Source organism: Etheostoma spectabile, chromosome 7 (assembly GCF_008692095.1).
Source record: "Etheostoma spectabile isolate EspeVRDwgs_2016 chromosome 7, UIUC_Espe_1.0, whole genome shotgun sequence".
NCBI classification, from domain to species: domain Eukaryota; kingdom Metazoa; phylum Chordata; class Actinopteri; order Perciformes; family Percidae; genus Etheostoma; species Etheostoma spectabile.
In genome coordinates, this window is record NC_045739.1 from 16,111,559 (window position 1) to 16,128,243 (window position 16,685).

The window sequence follows — 16,685 nt, forward strand, 5'->3', positions numbered from 1 at the left end:
TGTGTGTGTGTGTGTGTGTGTGTGTGTATGCAAAAGAGCAAGCGAGAGTGAGAATAAGAAAGATAAATATTTTCTGTTTTAATCTACTTTAATGTATTCCAATTTGCACAATGGGCAATTTTGCAAAGCCAGGCTCTCCCGCTGAGACAATGTGAAATTAATTAAAAGACTGAGGTGGGGGAAATGAAGACTGAGAGGCACATGTAGAAAGAAAGAAGCCAAAAGAAAATTGAGGAAAACTCCAGGATTATACAAAAGGAAAAGCCTTGGCTGCATTTCCTCCCTTCATTAAAAATAAAAGAATACCCAGAAAGAATAACAGAAACTTTATGAACAGAACATTTAAGAAAGATCTATTCAAGATAGATCTATCTATCTATCTAAAATTTAGTACTAATAAAACAAAATATTGTATTCAAGAAAAGTACATTTAAATGATTAAAAAATACAACTGTCCATGCAACACTGATTCTTCAGTAGTGAATCTGTTTCAAAAGCAGCGTGAGGTTTCTGATGCGTTCAGCCCGGCAGCGAGGCGACTGGTGCAGCGGCAGCTCGAAGAAAGAGAAGGTGAAGCTTCGAGAGAAACTGAGGTTGGTGACGGGACGCAGTGGTGGGAGACGGAGAGGATGTGGCACCCGACGCTGGGGCAACAACCTCCGCCTCGCCCGTAATCCTCTACCCCCTCCACCTGCAGAGACAGAGAGGGACATGGACGAAGTGAGAATAAATTGTTCACAAAACTACCAAAAAAGGACAGGGCATACACTGTGTGTACATTAAAGCAACACTAGGGAATTTTTTTAACTATTTTTCCAAAATCGTTTCAGTTGTTCATCAACTGAGGCTTACAAGGTGAATGGCACTTGTGCATTTGGTTTGCGGCCCTCTACCGGCTAAAACCGCACTGTGTAAGTTTGCTAGCTCGGGTAACGGATCTGTAGTTTGAATGAGACATAATAGGACAATTCGGCTTCCACCCTGTAGGGGGACCAAAGAGGGAAAAGTTACATAGTGTTTTAACGCATAGTCTCTCATTGCCAGACCCATCTCCACAGCGCTGTAGAGCAAGGTCTGGGTACACCACAGATGCATTCTGGGACAGGAGCAAAAAACGCTCTGGGTTGTTTGCATTTCTTCAAACCAATCACAATCGTCTCGGGTGGCGCTAAGCTCTAGACGCAGCGACGGTGGCCCTGCAAAATAGTCTTCAAAAGAACGCCCCACAAAAATAAATGCCACATACATTATTAAATGGACGTTAACTGTTCACACAATACAGTCACGTGAGCTGGATATATGGTTAAATGTAATTTGCTGTTATTAGCTCATTGCCATGTGTACTTTGTCCACAGCAATCCCCACCAATCGGTCCCAAAACGTTCCCAGTTAGATAGTAATTCCCGTAAACATATTCTTTGTAAATATTATACAAAAAAAAAAACGATCCAAATTTTTTTCAAAACTTTTTCATTAAGTAAACTTTTTCATTAAGTAACTAGTTTGTTGTTTGTTGTTGTTTCCCATAACAAAAAAGATTTTAACAACGGCAACACTTGTCAGGCTTTTATCCTGAAATGTACTTCTGTTGAACCAGACAACATTAACGCACCACTGATGTATCTCCCATACATCTCAAGAAATCGCACTTGACACTGCCTTCCCTTGGGTGCTCTGCAAAACACCCGCTAGTTGGACAGACAGACACTGACTCCTTTGGTTAGATAGACCCCTTTCACAGCAGACATTTTGTTTTGTCATAGCAGGAAAAGCACAGGAGTAAATAATAATCTTAAGGAGTTATTAGCTATAGATACAGGATCAGTGGAATGACTTATTGGGACACCAAATTAAATTAACCCACCGTTAATGTTTTTTGTTACACCTGTGCTTTTCATGCTATGACACAATTATTCAGAAGGTGTATTGCCAGCATATAGCTCCACTCAACTTCAATCTGGGCAAAAGCCTTATCAATCGGACTGAAAACACCTGTGTGGATAAATAGGGGCCTTAACTTGCATTAATGGTATGTTGTTTGTCAGATTACAGCCAAGCATAAATTGGGTTTAGAATACATTTTGTCATGTCATAGTAGGAAAAGCATAGTTGTTACTATAACATTAGCAATGTCTCTGTTCTATTAAAGTGTCCCAGTAAGTCATGACAGTGTGGTAATGAGCCAGCATGTTCCAGACATACCCACTCTGTCCTGCGGGACTGCACCAGGTGGAGATGGAGCCTCAGAGTTAAAACTTGAACTTGAAACGTCCTCGTCTTTGTTCTGTCTCCCACGATAAGGACTGGATGGCGTGGGCTGAGGAGCAGGAGGAGGTGGAGGTGGAAGGGGAGGAGGCCGGGGAGGGGGTGGCAGGGGGATTGAGGTAAAAGAGGATTCAGAAAGAACCAGGCCTCCCCAAGGCGTCATGGTTGTATCTGAGACGAGGATGGAAGAAGGCCCTGGATGAGGGTGAGAGGAGGAGGATGACGATGTCTGTTGCTGGCTGCGTTTTCGGTGATTAGCCTGATGGGGACGCTGGAGAGCAGGGGAGGAGAAAGGCAGCTTGGCTGGAAAAAATAAAAAGGTAAAAGGTGGTGTAGTTTGTGGACTAACTGTTAACTGAAGTGGTCTCTCTTAAAACATAAAACATGTGTTGGACCAATATTGCAGCTAGGAGGATTACATGTGCTTCTCTATTGCAAACCCACTCCATAGTTTAAGCTGATAAGGCAAGTTTCCAGTATGTTTATGTGACATTTTACTAAAAGAGCAGCACCATCTTTGGAAAATATGATGAAATAATGAAATGTATTTATGTCAGATAAACAGATCCTTCAACAAGAAGAGTTATTGGCATGTTTAAGAAATTCATCTGTACCAAAGTTATTTGTTTTGAAGCAGAAAGCTGCATAGGTAATCTGCATAAGCCTTCTGAGACAGGTGCTAGATATGTAAAGCCAGCAACAACAAAAGAGAAGAAAAAACTACTGTATTGAATAATTATTAAGGTTTTTTTCTTGCAAGGCCCTTATGGTGAAATATGTTGATTCACATCAGTTTTGGTGTTCCTTTGGCATTATTGCCTTAAGGACCACTGTGTTTATAGTCATCTGGTAAGTTTTTAGCAGCACAGGCATTGTTAAAAAAGAAATAATCATTTCAACAACGTGAATGATCTGGATATCATCATGAAAACTAATTTCTTCCAAAATGTGATAATAACCACATAACCAACCTCATTTTCATTTGTTCAGGGAATCTGATTTATGTCAAAGCCCCTTATTTGTAGTTCCCTTTGCACCTAATGCTTTTCAATATGACCCAAATAATGAAACTTATGTTTACAAAAACATCAGTATTACAATGCATTTTCATTATAAAATAATAATAATCCTCAAAATAGGCATGGTCATAACTCCATGCAGCATCATAGCCTCTGTTAGCAGAGAGGTGAGTGGGTCATGAGTGGATCATCACCTGTTGTCTTACTCCCAGATGAACCAATGAGAGGTAGCCGTTCACGTGACATAACCAATCCGGGAGCCTGAGCAAAAATAAGTATGACTGTTTCACAAATGACTTGTAAGAAAAATATATTTACAGTTTACAGTGTGGCTCTTCCATCTTCCACCCAGTAAAGAGCAGGCACAGTTCATACACACTGCAATACAAACAGGCGTTCATTTTGGATGACGACGTCAGCATGGATCAACGGATGGTAATGTAGGCCGGTTGGTCAGCCCACCACTTTGCTCCAGACGGAAATATCTGGACTACCATATGATGGATTGCCATGACATTTTGTACAGGCATCCCAGGTACCCAGAGGACAAATCCTACAGACTTTGGTGAACCCCTGCCTCTCGCAACACCTGCAGGTCAAAGTTTCCCTCATCCAGTGAAATATATTTAACATAGATAGATTGACACAAACATGATGTTAGCATGCAGACATTAGCATTTTGATATATATACATAAGTGCAGCCTCACAGAGCTTGCATATTTGTAGACTTCTTGATTGTCCAATCTTTGTTAAAACAAATCCTGTTTTTTTTTTTTATAAATCCTAATCACGTTTCTTGACCCATGGCCTAACCATCAACCAAATGTTGTTGAACTCTAATAAGAGATACCCTGATAACAAAGATATAGGACTGAAACCAGTTGGCAGAGAAATCAGCTCTTAATGTGAGTAATTTGTGATGTGGTTAAAGCACCAAGAAAGCAAATATTTTAGCATGTGTACACTTATGATGCACTCTGTACAATCTTGCTCAAAGCTATTTTTTCACTTTGATGTCAAGAAAACATTTAGCTCTTCCGAGAGTGTGAGTGACAGTTTGAAATGGGATATGAGGAAAGATCTGTGCTCTGTCGTAGCACCAAACGTGCTGAGAATGTTAAGGAAAAATATCTGAAAAGATAGACATTTTTGATACCAAGTTAATGTGTGTAAAATGAGGGTTAAGTTAAAAGACATCAAATAAATACAGTGAATTGCAATTTGTCAGAAGAAGCGTTGGAAAGCTCTGAGGGAGAGTGTGTACATACCTCTTTGATAGGTGGAAATTGTCACTCCTTCAGTACTTTGACAGCAGACCACTTGTTTTATTCCTTGCTCTCCTGGGTCAAGCAAAGCAAGCCTCACAGACACACACTCACTCTCACGCACTCACACTCAAGGGTCGTCATAAACACACGGGGACAATTTTCCTTCCAGCACTTAATCACTACAGACGCTGATGATTTCTCAAGCTGGCTTCCATAAGTCACTTTGCCTCTCCACGTTTTTTAAAGAGACTGCATATGACTAATGAGCATAGCATCTTTTTAAAAACATGTTTCCCTTAAAACATAAAATGTATCCCTGACACACATCCTTGTCTTGGAGATTGCTTCCTCTCTGTCTCCATCTTACACTCCCTCACTTATCAATCGGTCAGCTCTCTCCATTTTTCTGCCTCATCACTCCTTTCCCACTTTCTTTTCTGTGACCCAACAAACATCAGCAGTGATACTCATTGGAGCAGCTCCCTTCTGTATTTATGTCTCCCCCCCTTTCTCCCTACTCGCCGCCCTCACCCTTACCTCGTCAGCACTGGTGCTTTCACTCTCACTCCTCTCTTCTCTCCCCCTTTCTTTCCCTTGTAAGTGATAGTTGTGGTTACACAGGTACTTCGGCTCTGGCTATCTCCCCCTCCTTTTCCTTTTATCCTTTGAAACAACGAAGAAGGGGGAGCATCCACTATTCCCTCTTTAAACCATATTTTCTTCATTTTCAAGGTGACATTAGCTTTTTCTTCTTCCTCTTTCTTTCTCTCCATTGTGAGTGGCAGGTGGTGAAATGGGTACTTGACAAAAGGCAACGTGAGACAGGGCTAAAATGTTAAAATATTCATGGATACCTGTAGTCGGCCCCTTCATGGGATCTGACCCCCCCCACCTAGCGCGCACACACACACACAATTCTGGGCCCTGTAGAAAGGCATTCTCTATGGGCCATTTGACAGGGCTAAAATATTAAAATATTCATGGATACCTGCAGTCGGCCCCTTCATGTGATCTGACCCCATCTTGCCCTCCACGCACACACACACAAATAATTGTGTACAGCCCCATATCAACTTGCAGTATTAACATTTCATATCACAACACATTCTGCTAAATTAGCATTTAAGACACATACACACACACACAACATATACGTTAAGTGTGCACATTTTTACAAACCCTTACCTTCAACAAATCACACATTCACATTTGTGACTTACTTGTGTATTAAAATTGAATCCTCAATAATCCTGAAAAAAATTCTTTCCTTACTCTAACCGTTAGCCAAACAACAAACTAAACGTAATTGTACCCAATACCAAGTTCTTCCCAAACAGTCATTGAAGAAGTAAGGACCAGACAAAACTTCAAGGTGAACGTTTGCATTGGTCCTCACGAATTGAAGTAGAAGACTCCCAGGTTGGGCACCACAGCTCCACAGGACTCTTCAGGGTAGAGCTTCTTCCCACTCTGTGTATAATTAATCTCAAATCAACCCCTGCAATGATAGTGACGTTGCACTCAATTGTTATAGTATGTATATGTTGCATTATCTTATGTTTGCCCTCACATATTATCTATCTGTGTTAAATCTGTCATGGTGCCAAGATGATGTTTTTTGTGGGAATGTGTGATTCACTATAACAATCAGTGCTTTGCTCAAGGGAAACTCAGAAATTAAAACATATTTTAAATTGTAAAGATATGAGTAAAGGCAGTATTTGTTCTGGACATTTTTTTTGAAAATTAAGTCCCAAGGATCTCTTTAAGTACACAGCTTTATTTCCTGGCTGTTTGAGATATAACATGCTGTATTATTAACTGCGTGAATTCAGCCATCTTTGTGCAGTGTTGCGCTACTCCCTGAAGGAGGCCACAGATGGCCCAAATACATCAGAGACGATTTAATGCTGTCATGAAATAGGCATGACGATTTTAATTTTCCTTGATCAGCACCAAATGCCTTTGAGAATTTAGCAAAAATGTAGCTAGATTCTAGACTCAAATGCACAATTTTGAAGGCTAGCAGAAATTAATGATAGGCTTTAGTTAAAAAAAAAAAGTCAAGACCAACTGTTTTAAATCTCTTCACACAGGTTTGTTGTTTCTGCTTAAACTATTTTGTTTTTGCTTTTTATTAAATCGATACTGAGCTGCTATGAGCATTAAATGCCATACATAAATGCAATATAGTCCATAAATAATAAGAAAGATAGAGAATAAATAAACTTTATTAAAAATGTAATTAGCAAGGTAAATTTCATCTGAGTCCACTACAATTACAAATAGTTCATAAATCATTTTTAAAAAATGTGTAAAATGAGAAAGTGATCATTTGGACCACTGCTATCTTTTGATTGCACGTGTGTTTACTTTGTAAAGAGCATTTAACTCTGTGATTCACCTTCTCCTTTAATCTTCTTTTCTGTATTTCTGACCCGTAGTAGCTGGAAGCCCTGGCCGCAGACCAGCACCCATCCCGTGTTTTCTCTCTTTTTCTTGCTCTCACAGGAAGCCTTGGAACCCTTCTCAGTGTTCACCTCACCCATGCTGTTTGTCTCTGTTGGATTTCTACATTCCCCAGCTGCCTCACCTCCCTTCTCATCACCTGCGTCACAAACGCGGTCACCCGTCTTGCTCACAGCTTCAACAGATTCTCCATCCTCAACTTCATTAGCTGTTTCCTTTGCCTTACTGAACTGTGCTGCTGTCTTACACATCACTTTTAACCCTGTCTCACTCCCTTTCCCTCTCCAAATTGTAATCTCCTGCTCAGATTCACACCTTGTTTTCCTCTTTTTATATCCCTCCTCCTCCTCTATCATCTGCCCTTCCCACACTGCGAGTCCTGCAGCATCTGCAACATGGGAGCACAGTGCCCCGATGTGGCTGATACCGGTACTGCTGACCCTCCACAAGCAAACCCTCTGATCTGAAGAAGTGGAGACCAAGAGGCCTGGGCTCAGGACCTTCAGGGAAGTCAGAGGGGCGGCGTGAGCCAGCAGGATGTGGGACTGGGACTGGAGATGAAGATGTAGCTGGTTTGGGGGTTGGAACTGGGAGTGTAGAGAAATCAGGGGCTCAGAAATCTGAGAAAACCCTCTGCTGCCCCCAATCTGTCCATCTTCATGGTACTGCACCCTAATCGTGGACACTGTCAGCTGCCCATCATCTCCTCCGCTAGCAACAGTTACCAGCCAACCGCCCTCTTGTTGTCCCAATTTCTCTGCCCAAACAGCCAATGAGTTGATGCCGCTCTGGTGGGCGTGAATGTTGAGGCAGGGGATTGGTGGAGTCGGAGCACTGTTTGAAGAATCGGTCGAAAAGGAAGAAGCATCAGTCAGATCCCACACTGCAATTTTGCCATCTGTTGCAGCACTGAACAGCAGCTTATACCTAAAAGAGAAAGAGTGAAAGAGAGAAAGAGAAGTTAATACATTCATGTACATTTTCATCACAGATTGAAACCTAATCTGCTGTGCTCGTAATATTGCATTAACTATATCTGATCTGCCAGTCACTGCTCTTTCCAAAACTCTGTGCTTTAAAATAAAAATCAATGGGTGGTGAGGTCTGATGATACTTATAGCCAACATTCACCCGCTTCAGGTTTAGGAAATGAAAAAACACAAAGAAACATCAGATCACCTGTTGCCTTTTCCATCCTCCAGGCTGCAAGTGGCAACACTGAGCACACAGCGCTGGTGGTAATACGTCTCCCACAACAAATCAATTTGACGCTTAACTTCACTGACAGAGAACAATCTGAAAAAGACAGCAAAGCAGGTCAGAAGACAGCAAAAAGAAGAGCGTGAAGAAATTGACAAATGGTGTATTATAAAATTAAATTAGGTGAACAACAACAGCATTAAAGATTGAGCAAAAAGCATCTCAAAGGACATGATGAAACACGTGGAGAGTAAATCTTTGGCCACACTTAAGCTATATTTTGCCAAGTAACAACAACAACAACAAGACCTTCAGTTACAATCATTATCACTACCACTTCGCTGAAGAAAATAAAAAATACTCATATGAGAATGTTTTTCTTTTTCTCCAGCTCCTGAAAAAGAGGTTTTCAAATGTGTGAAAAACTTATTTTGCTGTGATGGACACCAACCTGAGAGCTCCGTCACTACAAGCCAGAGCCAAAAGACCACAGTCTGTCTTCTCATCCACCGCCACTACAGACATGTACCTGAAAACACAGAAACAGAGCAGATAAGACTAGAGCAATAGTCAATTTAAAAGAAAAAGTATATGTGGGTAGATTTAGCTTTGTATATGTGGGTAGATTTAGCTTTGTACTTTCTACGGAGGATGAGGAGAGCCCACCTGCCCTCTCCCATCCTCACGACCTTCTACGAAGCACATAAGAGAGCATTCGACCAGCGTGTCTCTCTGTGTGGTGTGGAGGCTGCAGAGCCTCTGACTGGAAGAACGTGAGGAGGGTGGTGAGAACAGCAGAAGGGATCATTGGGCCCTCTTCCCTCCATTAAGGACACCTTCTCACAGCGCTGTGTGTCCCGAGCCCGAAATATAATCAAGAACCCCACACACCCCCACCTGGACTGTTTACCCTGCTGCCTCTGAAAGAGGTTCCGCAGCATCCCTGCAGGTCCACCAGGTTCTGCAACAGCTTTTTCCCCATTGCCATCAGACTGTTGAACTTCTGATCCTAAACTGAACTCTGCACCTATTGCACGCCATCGGGTATTTAAATGCTGCTGAACTTAGCCATTTCAGTTCCTCTCTTTTTACTCTTTTTTACTCTTCAATTTGCACACTGTTCACCCCTGCACTGTTTTAACACTTTATCACTGCTGCACTTCTGTATAACTATTTGTAAATAATCCGGAATGTATTCCATTGCACCTGGAATATCTTGCAATATTTATAAGCTGTATGCAACGCAATTTCGTTCTGTATGCACTCTTACAATAAAATGACAAATAAATAAAGTTGAAGTTGAAGTTGAAGTTGAACTGACATAGTACACAGCTGATTTCTTTACGCGTTCACGTACTGCACATTTTTCCTGTAACAATATCTTATATGCAGACTTCAAAAACCTTTTTGTATATGTATACTTTTCTTGAGCAAGAAGGGAATAAAGGCAAAAAAGAAAGGCAGGAGAGAAAAAGCAGTACCAATACATTTGGTAGTTATAAAGAAATAGTCCATCTCTTTATGGATAGAATTCCCTTTACATGTGTGCAGAAAACAACCATCCACTTGCCTTGTTTCTGGGTCCATTTTCACCGTCTTGTGTCTGTTCCGCCTCCTCTCCCACTGTTGGTCCAATCTGTGACTGGCCACCTGGATTACCTGGCAGGCGGGAATCAGTCTCTGGCTGTCCCAGCCAATTAACAGCCGGTAACACTGCATCTGAGCTCGCCCGCCAGCTGACACGAGCAAGGCAGAGAGAGACTGCGTCTGGTTTTCACTCCCTCCCTCTGGACGTGTTACTGCTGTCACTGTCCGGACGCTCGAGATGTGGTCAGTAATAACTGAGAGAACTTTGATACTCCCGGAGTTGGGACGGATTGCCAGGACGGTTAAGCTAGTGTCTTCTCCTCCCGTCACCACTATCTCCCAATGTTCTTCCCCTCTCTCCACTTCCCTTTCGTCATCTTTGAGTGTATCCCTTCTTTCAGTTTCAGTCAAACGTTTAGTACTGTTAGTTTGAATCTCATTCCCAATTCCCCTTATCATCCCCAGCCTGCATACACACCCGATCCCCCTCCCATGGACGCCCTCTCTCAGGCCCCATCCTCCAGTCCTTCCAGCCTTCCCAGCCCAGCTCGGGGCCCCTCCAGGGGGTTGTGTAGCCAGGACAGCCCCCTGCTTGATGAAGATCAGGGCTCCATTTCCAGGCCAGATTCGTTTGTGGGAAGGCCAGAGACTCCAAGAGCGATGCCCCCCACCACAAGGCACCGTTAACAGCCTCTCCTGCCTCACTGGGTCCCAAACCACAAAGTGGACAGCATGAAAGCCAATGATGGCAAACCTGGCTTCTCTTCTCCCTTTCTCTGTCTTTTCTTCTTCTCCTCCGAAGCTCCCATCCTCTTTTCTCTCTTCTGTAACCTCCAGCTTTTCTTTCAAGTTTGGTTTCTTTGTCTTGTAGCGGTTCTCACATTCCTCTCCGAGCTCTTCATCCTCCTCCTCCTCCTCCTCCTCCTCTTCCACAGGAATGTCAGGCTCAAGAATCAAAACCCTCTCCAGCCACTCCATACCCTTGCAGGCCCGCTGGACTCTGAGAACCTCCAGCTGAAGCCCACCTTTGTTGTCCACACCGTTTCCATTGCTCTTGTCTTCAGATTTTTCTGGTGCTGTTTGATGCACTCTGAAGACCCTCACACAGCCATCCCTCCCAGTGCTGTAGAGCAGTCCTTGGTATTCATACACTGAAGTTACACCCTGTTTTCCATGCACCCCGAACAGGCAGCTCAGTGGGTGCAGCATTAGGTCACCCAGTTCTTTTCTTTCCCTCTCCTCCATCATTTTGCCTTTTCTTTCTCCACCGCTACCATTTCCCTCAGCTTCCACCCCTTCATTATCAGTTTGTTTCCTGCCTATCAGCAAACCTTCATCCATCCTTTTTATATCTCCCATCTTCTGCTCCAGCATTCCTCCATCCTGAAACAAAAGCAAGGACCCTCTCCTGTCCCCACACACCCACAGCAATCCCTGTGGCATAGAGTGGAGGCACACTGCAGCTGTCAGCCAGCGTTTGGCACAGGAGGGAAGGAGGAAAGAAGGAAGGGGGTTTACACTGAGAGCCAAGGCAGAGTTTTCATCTAATTCTACCTCTAGACACCAGCGATAGGCAAGTCCTTCAGCGCCTGATGCTAGCAAATACAAGCCTTCTTTCGCCTCTTGCCAAATAAGAGTATGGATTTTCCCTGATCCTCCTGTGAGAAGAATCCCACACTGAGGATGAGAGATGGGGAAAACCTGTATGGACCCGCTAAGGTTTCCCACAGCACATAAATTAACTTTTGCTGATGAGTCTTTCACACAGACATTTACTGTTTCCATGACACAATAAGATTGAAACACAGGAGTCCCTTGCCATACCATCTCCCACTGGCCATTGCTGTATTGGTAAACTATTCCTTGGTCAGTGCAAACTACAAATTTACTCTGACTCCAACTTGCATTTGTATCCCCTGCTATGCAAACAACTTTAGGCAAGCCTTGACCAAGAAATTGCAGGTCAGTTAGCTTCTCTGTAGATGCTTCCTCCATTCCCTCCTCGCCCCCTTCCACCCTCCATAACCTTACCCCTCCATCTGCCCCTCCTGTAGCCACCCATCTCTCTGCATCTCCTGTTCCCTCACTGACTGTGAGTGCACGGACCCCCCCTGCTCGGTGTCCCTTTAACGTCCGAACCACCTTGCCACCTCCAGCCCAGTCCCAGACTAAACACGCTCCGTCTTCACCAGCACTGAACACTTTCCCCGGGGAGAGACACACTGAGAATACCCTAGCCTGGTGTCCATATAGGACCCTTAAACAAGCCGGGTTCAGGTCCCCACATTTCCCCCCAGGGCCCCCTAAAGCACCAACACCCCAAACCCTTACACTGCGGTCATCAGAGGCTGAAGCCAGCCATCCTCTCTCCTGAAGGTAAGAGATGCTGAAAATGACCCCGCTGTGGCCCAGCAGACGTCTCTCAACTGGAGCATTGTGCTCAGAAGCGCTCCTTTTGTCTTCTCCTCCAGGCTTCCAGAGAACCAGTTGGTTAAAAACAGTCCCTCCTACCAAAATGGTATCTGCCCAGGAATCATGTACCAAAAGGAGTGCAGAGTACAGCAGACACCCCTCCAGACAGGAGCGCTGAACCAGGGTATTTCCTGTAATGAGGTCGAGGAGAAGAGCACTATTGTGAGCAACAGCCACACAGAGCATTGAGTGTTTGTCTCCAGAGAGCCAGCGGACATCCAGAGCCCAGTCCTGTAGCTTCATTAGGGGACCCAGAATCTCCAAGTCCAGATGCTCGCCATCCTGGAGATTGACATGGAGCCTCACCAGCCTCACAGCCTTGCCTCCAAACACAGCTAGGTCATAGAACTTAGGCTCCGAGTTGGAGCTCAGTTCTGTGGATTGACAGAATAAGAGGGGATTTTGTAAATTTATGAGAGTGAATAAATAAAAAACAAATCTGTAAAAAAAAACTAAAAAAAAAACTAAAAAAATAGAGTGCAAACTCTTGCCCAAGACTGGACAGTTCTTTAACTATCAGCCAAAAATAATATCCTTTTATTATTTAGAATCAGCATTAATGCTGAAATCCCTGCAGATCACCACTAAAAACTAAGACTTATCTGTCCATCTGATTTCACTCAAATCGGCTAGTTTTTATACATCCCAGCAGTAGTGAAGAAATAAAACAACCTCCCTGAACGCAACAGAATAAAACTAACAAAGACAACCGTGAAAACAAACATCTGCTCATGCTAACCATCTTTCTTCTTCCCATATGTTCCTATAGCAGAGCTCTGTGCTGGAACAGATGTCAGACTTCTCGGTCTTATCCCATGGATTCTGTCACGCTGGAGCACGCTGAGTGAGGCACGGGCTTTAGGGTGAGGTTGGAGACTGTACACTGTCAACACTGGACCCTCACCTGGAAAGGACAACAGAAGATTTTGCTCCATGTGTTGTTCAGTGTTCTTTCAAAATAAGCAAGAGAAGTTACACACTCCCCACAGTAAAACGTAAACATATGACCATCTATGCATAATAATTATAATAATGCAGAATTGTCCAGAAAATCTGTGTTTTTCTTTTCCAAATCCTTTTTGTGCATCACTAGAAATGTCTGTTCTATATTAACACCCAACACGGTTCCCTACCTGTCAGTAGAAATGCATCCTGAAGGAACTCCAGAGCTGTAACTGGAGCTACAAAGGCTGCTGTCTCCATCTCTTAATAGTTAAGAACACGTTATCATGACTGCCTGGAAAATATAAAATGACAACACACGCTTCTTAAACACGGTAGTGAGAAAAGAGGGAAAACAGCCAGCGTGGTTGACTGGCATCTTAGTATTCAAACATAAAAATGTTGAGAACCCTCAGCTAGCAAAACAAGCTAACAGCATGAGTACTTTGTTATTTGGTTTGTACGACTTAAGGAAAGTAATATTTCTAAGGCAATACCAATACCACTACATGATTTACTTACCAAAAAGCACTGTAATTGCAACATAAATGTGTTTTAAATCTGGATTAAAATATCTTTATTTGCATCAGCGGTCCAAAATTTAGTACCCATGTGTTGCTGTTCTGTCCGGTTCTGTCGGTCGAGCAGCGTTTAAACCAATCAGGCTACAGTGCTGGCTTCCTAAACGCTGATTGGTTAAAAAAAAGGTTGGCCGTATTTGTATTGGAGAAAGCGACGCATGTGACCAACTGCTGCCTTTAGGTGTTTTCTGGTAAACTATGTTTTTTTAAGCATCAGTCATGTGTGTTGGTATTTACAATAGACTGTATACATATTAATGTTAACGGTCTATGGTATTTACTGATAGGCGATGTATTTTTAAGTGTGTTGGTCAATGTCTTTAACTTTTTTCATTACACTTATCTGGACAAATACGTAGGCTACTTCATTTTTTTCTTTATTACACCAGTAGATACAACTGGGCTGTCTCTGCACTTTCTTTCTAATACGTTTGGTTATTTCAGAATATCATAGAAAAAGGAAATGCAGTAGCTCAATGTATCAATGCTGCTTTGCCGATATTGGCTATCCTTATGTAAACAATACGTGATTTAAATGACTATGCGCAGTGACACCGAATGCCCTAGGTATTCCGAGTTAACATGAACGCATCAGAAGGCAGGGGATAAGGTTGAGCCTGCCGCCTGGCCGTTAGATACCAGGGTCCAGCTAACTTCACCGGTAAACTATGCCCGGAAAATGTAAATTCCAGGACTCCTGGCTCTCAAAGACAATTTACAAGGACTGGCTTGTTAAGGACGTCCAAGACATTCACTTCGCCCGATGCAGGGCCTGTTGTAAATCAATCAAACTTCAGACCATGGGCGAGGCTGCTCTCACCAGCCACGCAGGGGGAGCTGGCCACAAAGCAGCCGTACGCAAGCTAATGGAAGGTAGATTAGCTTCAATTATAAAACGGGAATAATGTTAAGAAAGCGTGCAAAGAGACACGTCAGACAAGTCTTATGAATTTGTGTGATACTAACCGTCACTGTCTGCTCAGCTGGTTTAATTGCTGGCGGTGGGGTTGCAGTTTTGTTGTTATTGGTGGGCGTATTGGCAACAACAGTCTAGACGTGTGCAGTGTTGAAACCACAGACTCTATGTTAATATACAATATAAAGATGCAGTCTATGGTTGAAACAGCTGTCCCACGTCATCAGTCACGGCCCCTCTGACCGTATGGTTCTTATCAACTTCCTCAGAAATGTAAGGCTGTACTATTAGATCTTTAAAAACACCATAGTCAACACTTCTAGGAGCAGCTGTAGTAGTTTACCATCTGCAGCCTGCTGAAGTGTCCTTGAGCAAGTGATGAAACCTAAGCCTAACTGTTTTTACTACGATGTAGTAGTAACAGTAATACTAGTAGTTGTGGTATAATTAAGGTATTCATATTAGTTTGAATAAAACTATTTATACCCCATAATTGTGGGATAAAAAATGTATCAATAAACACAAAATCTGGTGTGATATTTACTATAATTTGTACCCTATTGAACAATTAAGGTATTTTTAAGATACAAATTCTGGTATTAGGTAAATTCATCCAAATTACAATATAAATAAAAAATATCAATTAGTTTCACGTCTGCCAGCACCTTTTCAGTCTTCTAAATAAAAAAAAAAAATCGACATTATTCTAAATTAACAACATTGTTGCTCTCCTTTATCTTCTAGTTCCAAAGGGTTTTGAGGGTGTTGTCCAGAATTTTCCAGCTTTTAAAAACTGTAGTTTAGGTGTTCTTTGTGTACTTTCTTGACCAAAACACTGCAGTACTGAATTATTACATCCTTCTTTTTTTTTTAGATTTAGTAATTCTGCTCAAAGACACTTCAGTGAGGTGGATTCTCGCTGCCTTGAGGGTTGGAACACAAATCCTCAGTTTTAAAGCCTGTCTACCTTCTCACTTTAACATCCTGCCGCCCCAAAGCACGATCCATTTGTCAAACAAACTCATAAGAACTTCAACCTGGGAACTGATTTAATAATCAAAGTGTTGGATCTCTAACTACTCCAAATTGTTTTTACAGATCTTTTCCTGAAGCTACTTAACTGACAATACATCTGGGGCTGACTTTGTTGACTTCTTCATTAAGTAAAAATGTACATCCCAAAATAGATTCATCCATGTTCCATCATGCTTCATCAATTACAGTCTGAGCAGTTTTGTTGGTGTTGGGTGGGTTGCAAACACATCATGATGCTGAAAGGTGCTTTGGATACATGTGTTTGTCTGAGGCTTTGAGTAAAGGTGATGTTGTACCTGCCTTCACCAGAGGGAGGCGCTCTCTCTGCATTTTTCTGAACCACATTCACCTGAAGTACCTCTTTGTCTGTCTCTCTGTCCATTTTTCTAATTAGCAGGCAATGTAATGCTGATTAATGCCGCTGGGCAGATAAATGGCAGCGTCAATCAGGTAAATATATTTGGAAAAAAATCTTAATTTTAATTCAGTTTAGAGGCATAATTTAAACCAAAGAACATGGAAATAAACCTGGTGCAGTTTGTTACAATACGTAAATCTACTAGCATTCATTCTAAAAATGACAAATGCTTCACCAGTGTAATCACTTAAAACCCACTTTGTTCTCTCGGTTTCAGACGGAGGACAGCAAGGAGCAAATGGCCATCTGCCTCCAGCGTGACGCCTTGGACAGAATAACGGGCAGCGACTGGTCCAATCTGCACCAGAGCCCCACTACAAACTCCACCTACCATAATGCCGAGCTACAGGATGTGACATTTGCTGCTTACTTCACAGCACCAGGTACCCGCAGAAAGCTCGGCAAGCTGCCACAGCATTTGTTGCCTAGGTACACTATGGTGACCTTTAAACCAACGTTTGTGTTATTCCAGTATTAACTCATAGCGGCTTATAATGACAGCATGAGGCTGC

At 42.6% G+C, this 16,685-nt stretch overlaps 3 protein-coding genes across 3 annotated transcripts in view; 1 reads left to right on the plus strand and 2 right to left on the minus strand.

Moving 5' to 3' along the window:
- Positions 1–183: 183 nt before the first annotated feature.
- Positions 184–5,374, minus strand: LOC116692574 (formin-like protein 14). The gene is made up of 4 exons (XM_032520978.1): positions 4,554–5,374; positions 3,479–3,545; positions 2,203–2,568; positions 184–691 (listed from the first exon to the last, which is right to left on the minus strand). Exons 2-4 carry the CDS (start codon positions 3,528–3,530, stop codon positions 474–476), a joined length of 636 nt encoding a protein of 211 aa, XP_032376869.1. The 5' UTR covers positions 3,531–3,545; positions 4,554–5,374; the 3' UTR covers positions 184–473.
- A 1,394-nt stretch (positions 5,375–6,768) lies between these two features.
- Positions 6,769–13,896, minus strand: wdr6 (WD repeat domain 6). Its single transcript, XM_032520958.1, has 7 exons — positions 13,746–13,896; positions 13,415–13,518; positions 13,021–13,185; positions 9,793–12,655; positions 8,674–8,751; positions 8,202–8,318; positions 6,769–7,949 (listed from the first exon to the last, which is right to left on the minus strand). Exons 2-7 carry the CDS (start codon positions 13,482–13,484, stop codon positions 6,941–6,943), a joined length of 4,302 nt encoding a protein of 1,433 aa, XP_032376849.1. The 5' UTR covers positions 13,485–13,518; positions 13,746–13,896; the 3' UTR covers positions 6,769–6,940.
- A 510-nt stretch (positions 13,897–14,406) lies between these two features.
- The window catches only part of fsbp (fibrinogen silencer binding protein), a 5,410-nt gene continuing 3,131 nt past the window's right edge, over positions 14,407–16,685 (plus strand). Inside the window, exons 1-3 of the mRNA XM_032520977.1 lie at positions 14,407–14,677; positions 16,150–16,205; positions 16,391–16,556. Coding sequence (XP_032376868.1) covers positions 14,473–14,677; positions 16,150–16,205; positions 16,391–16,556 — 427 coding nt within the window. The 5' untranslated portion in view covers positions 14,407–14,472. The remainder of the gene's footprint in view (positions 14,678–16,149; positions 16,206–16,390; positions 16,557–16,685) is intronic.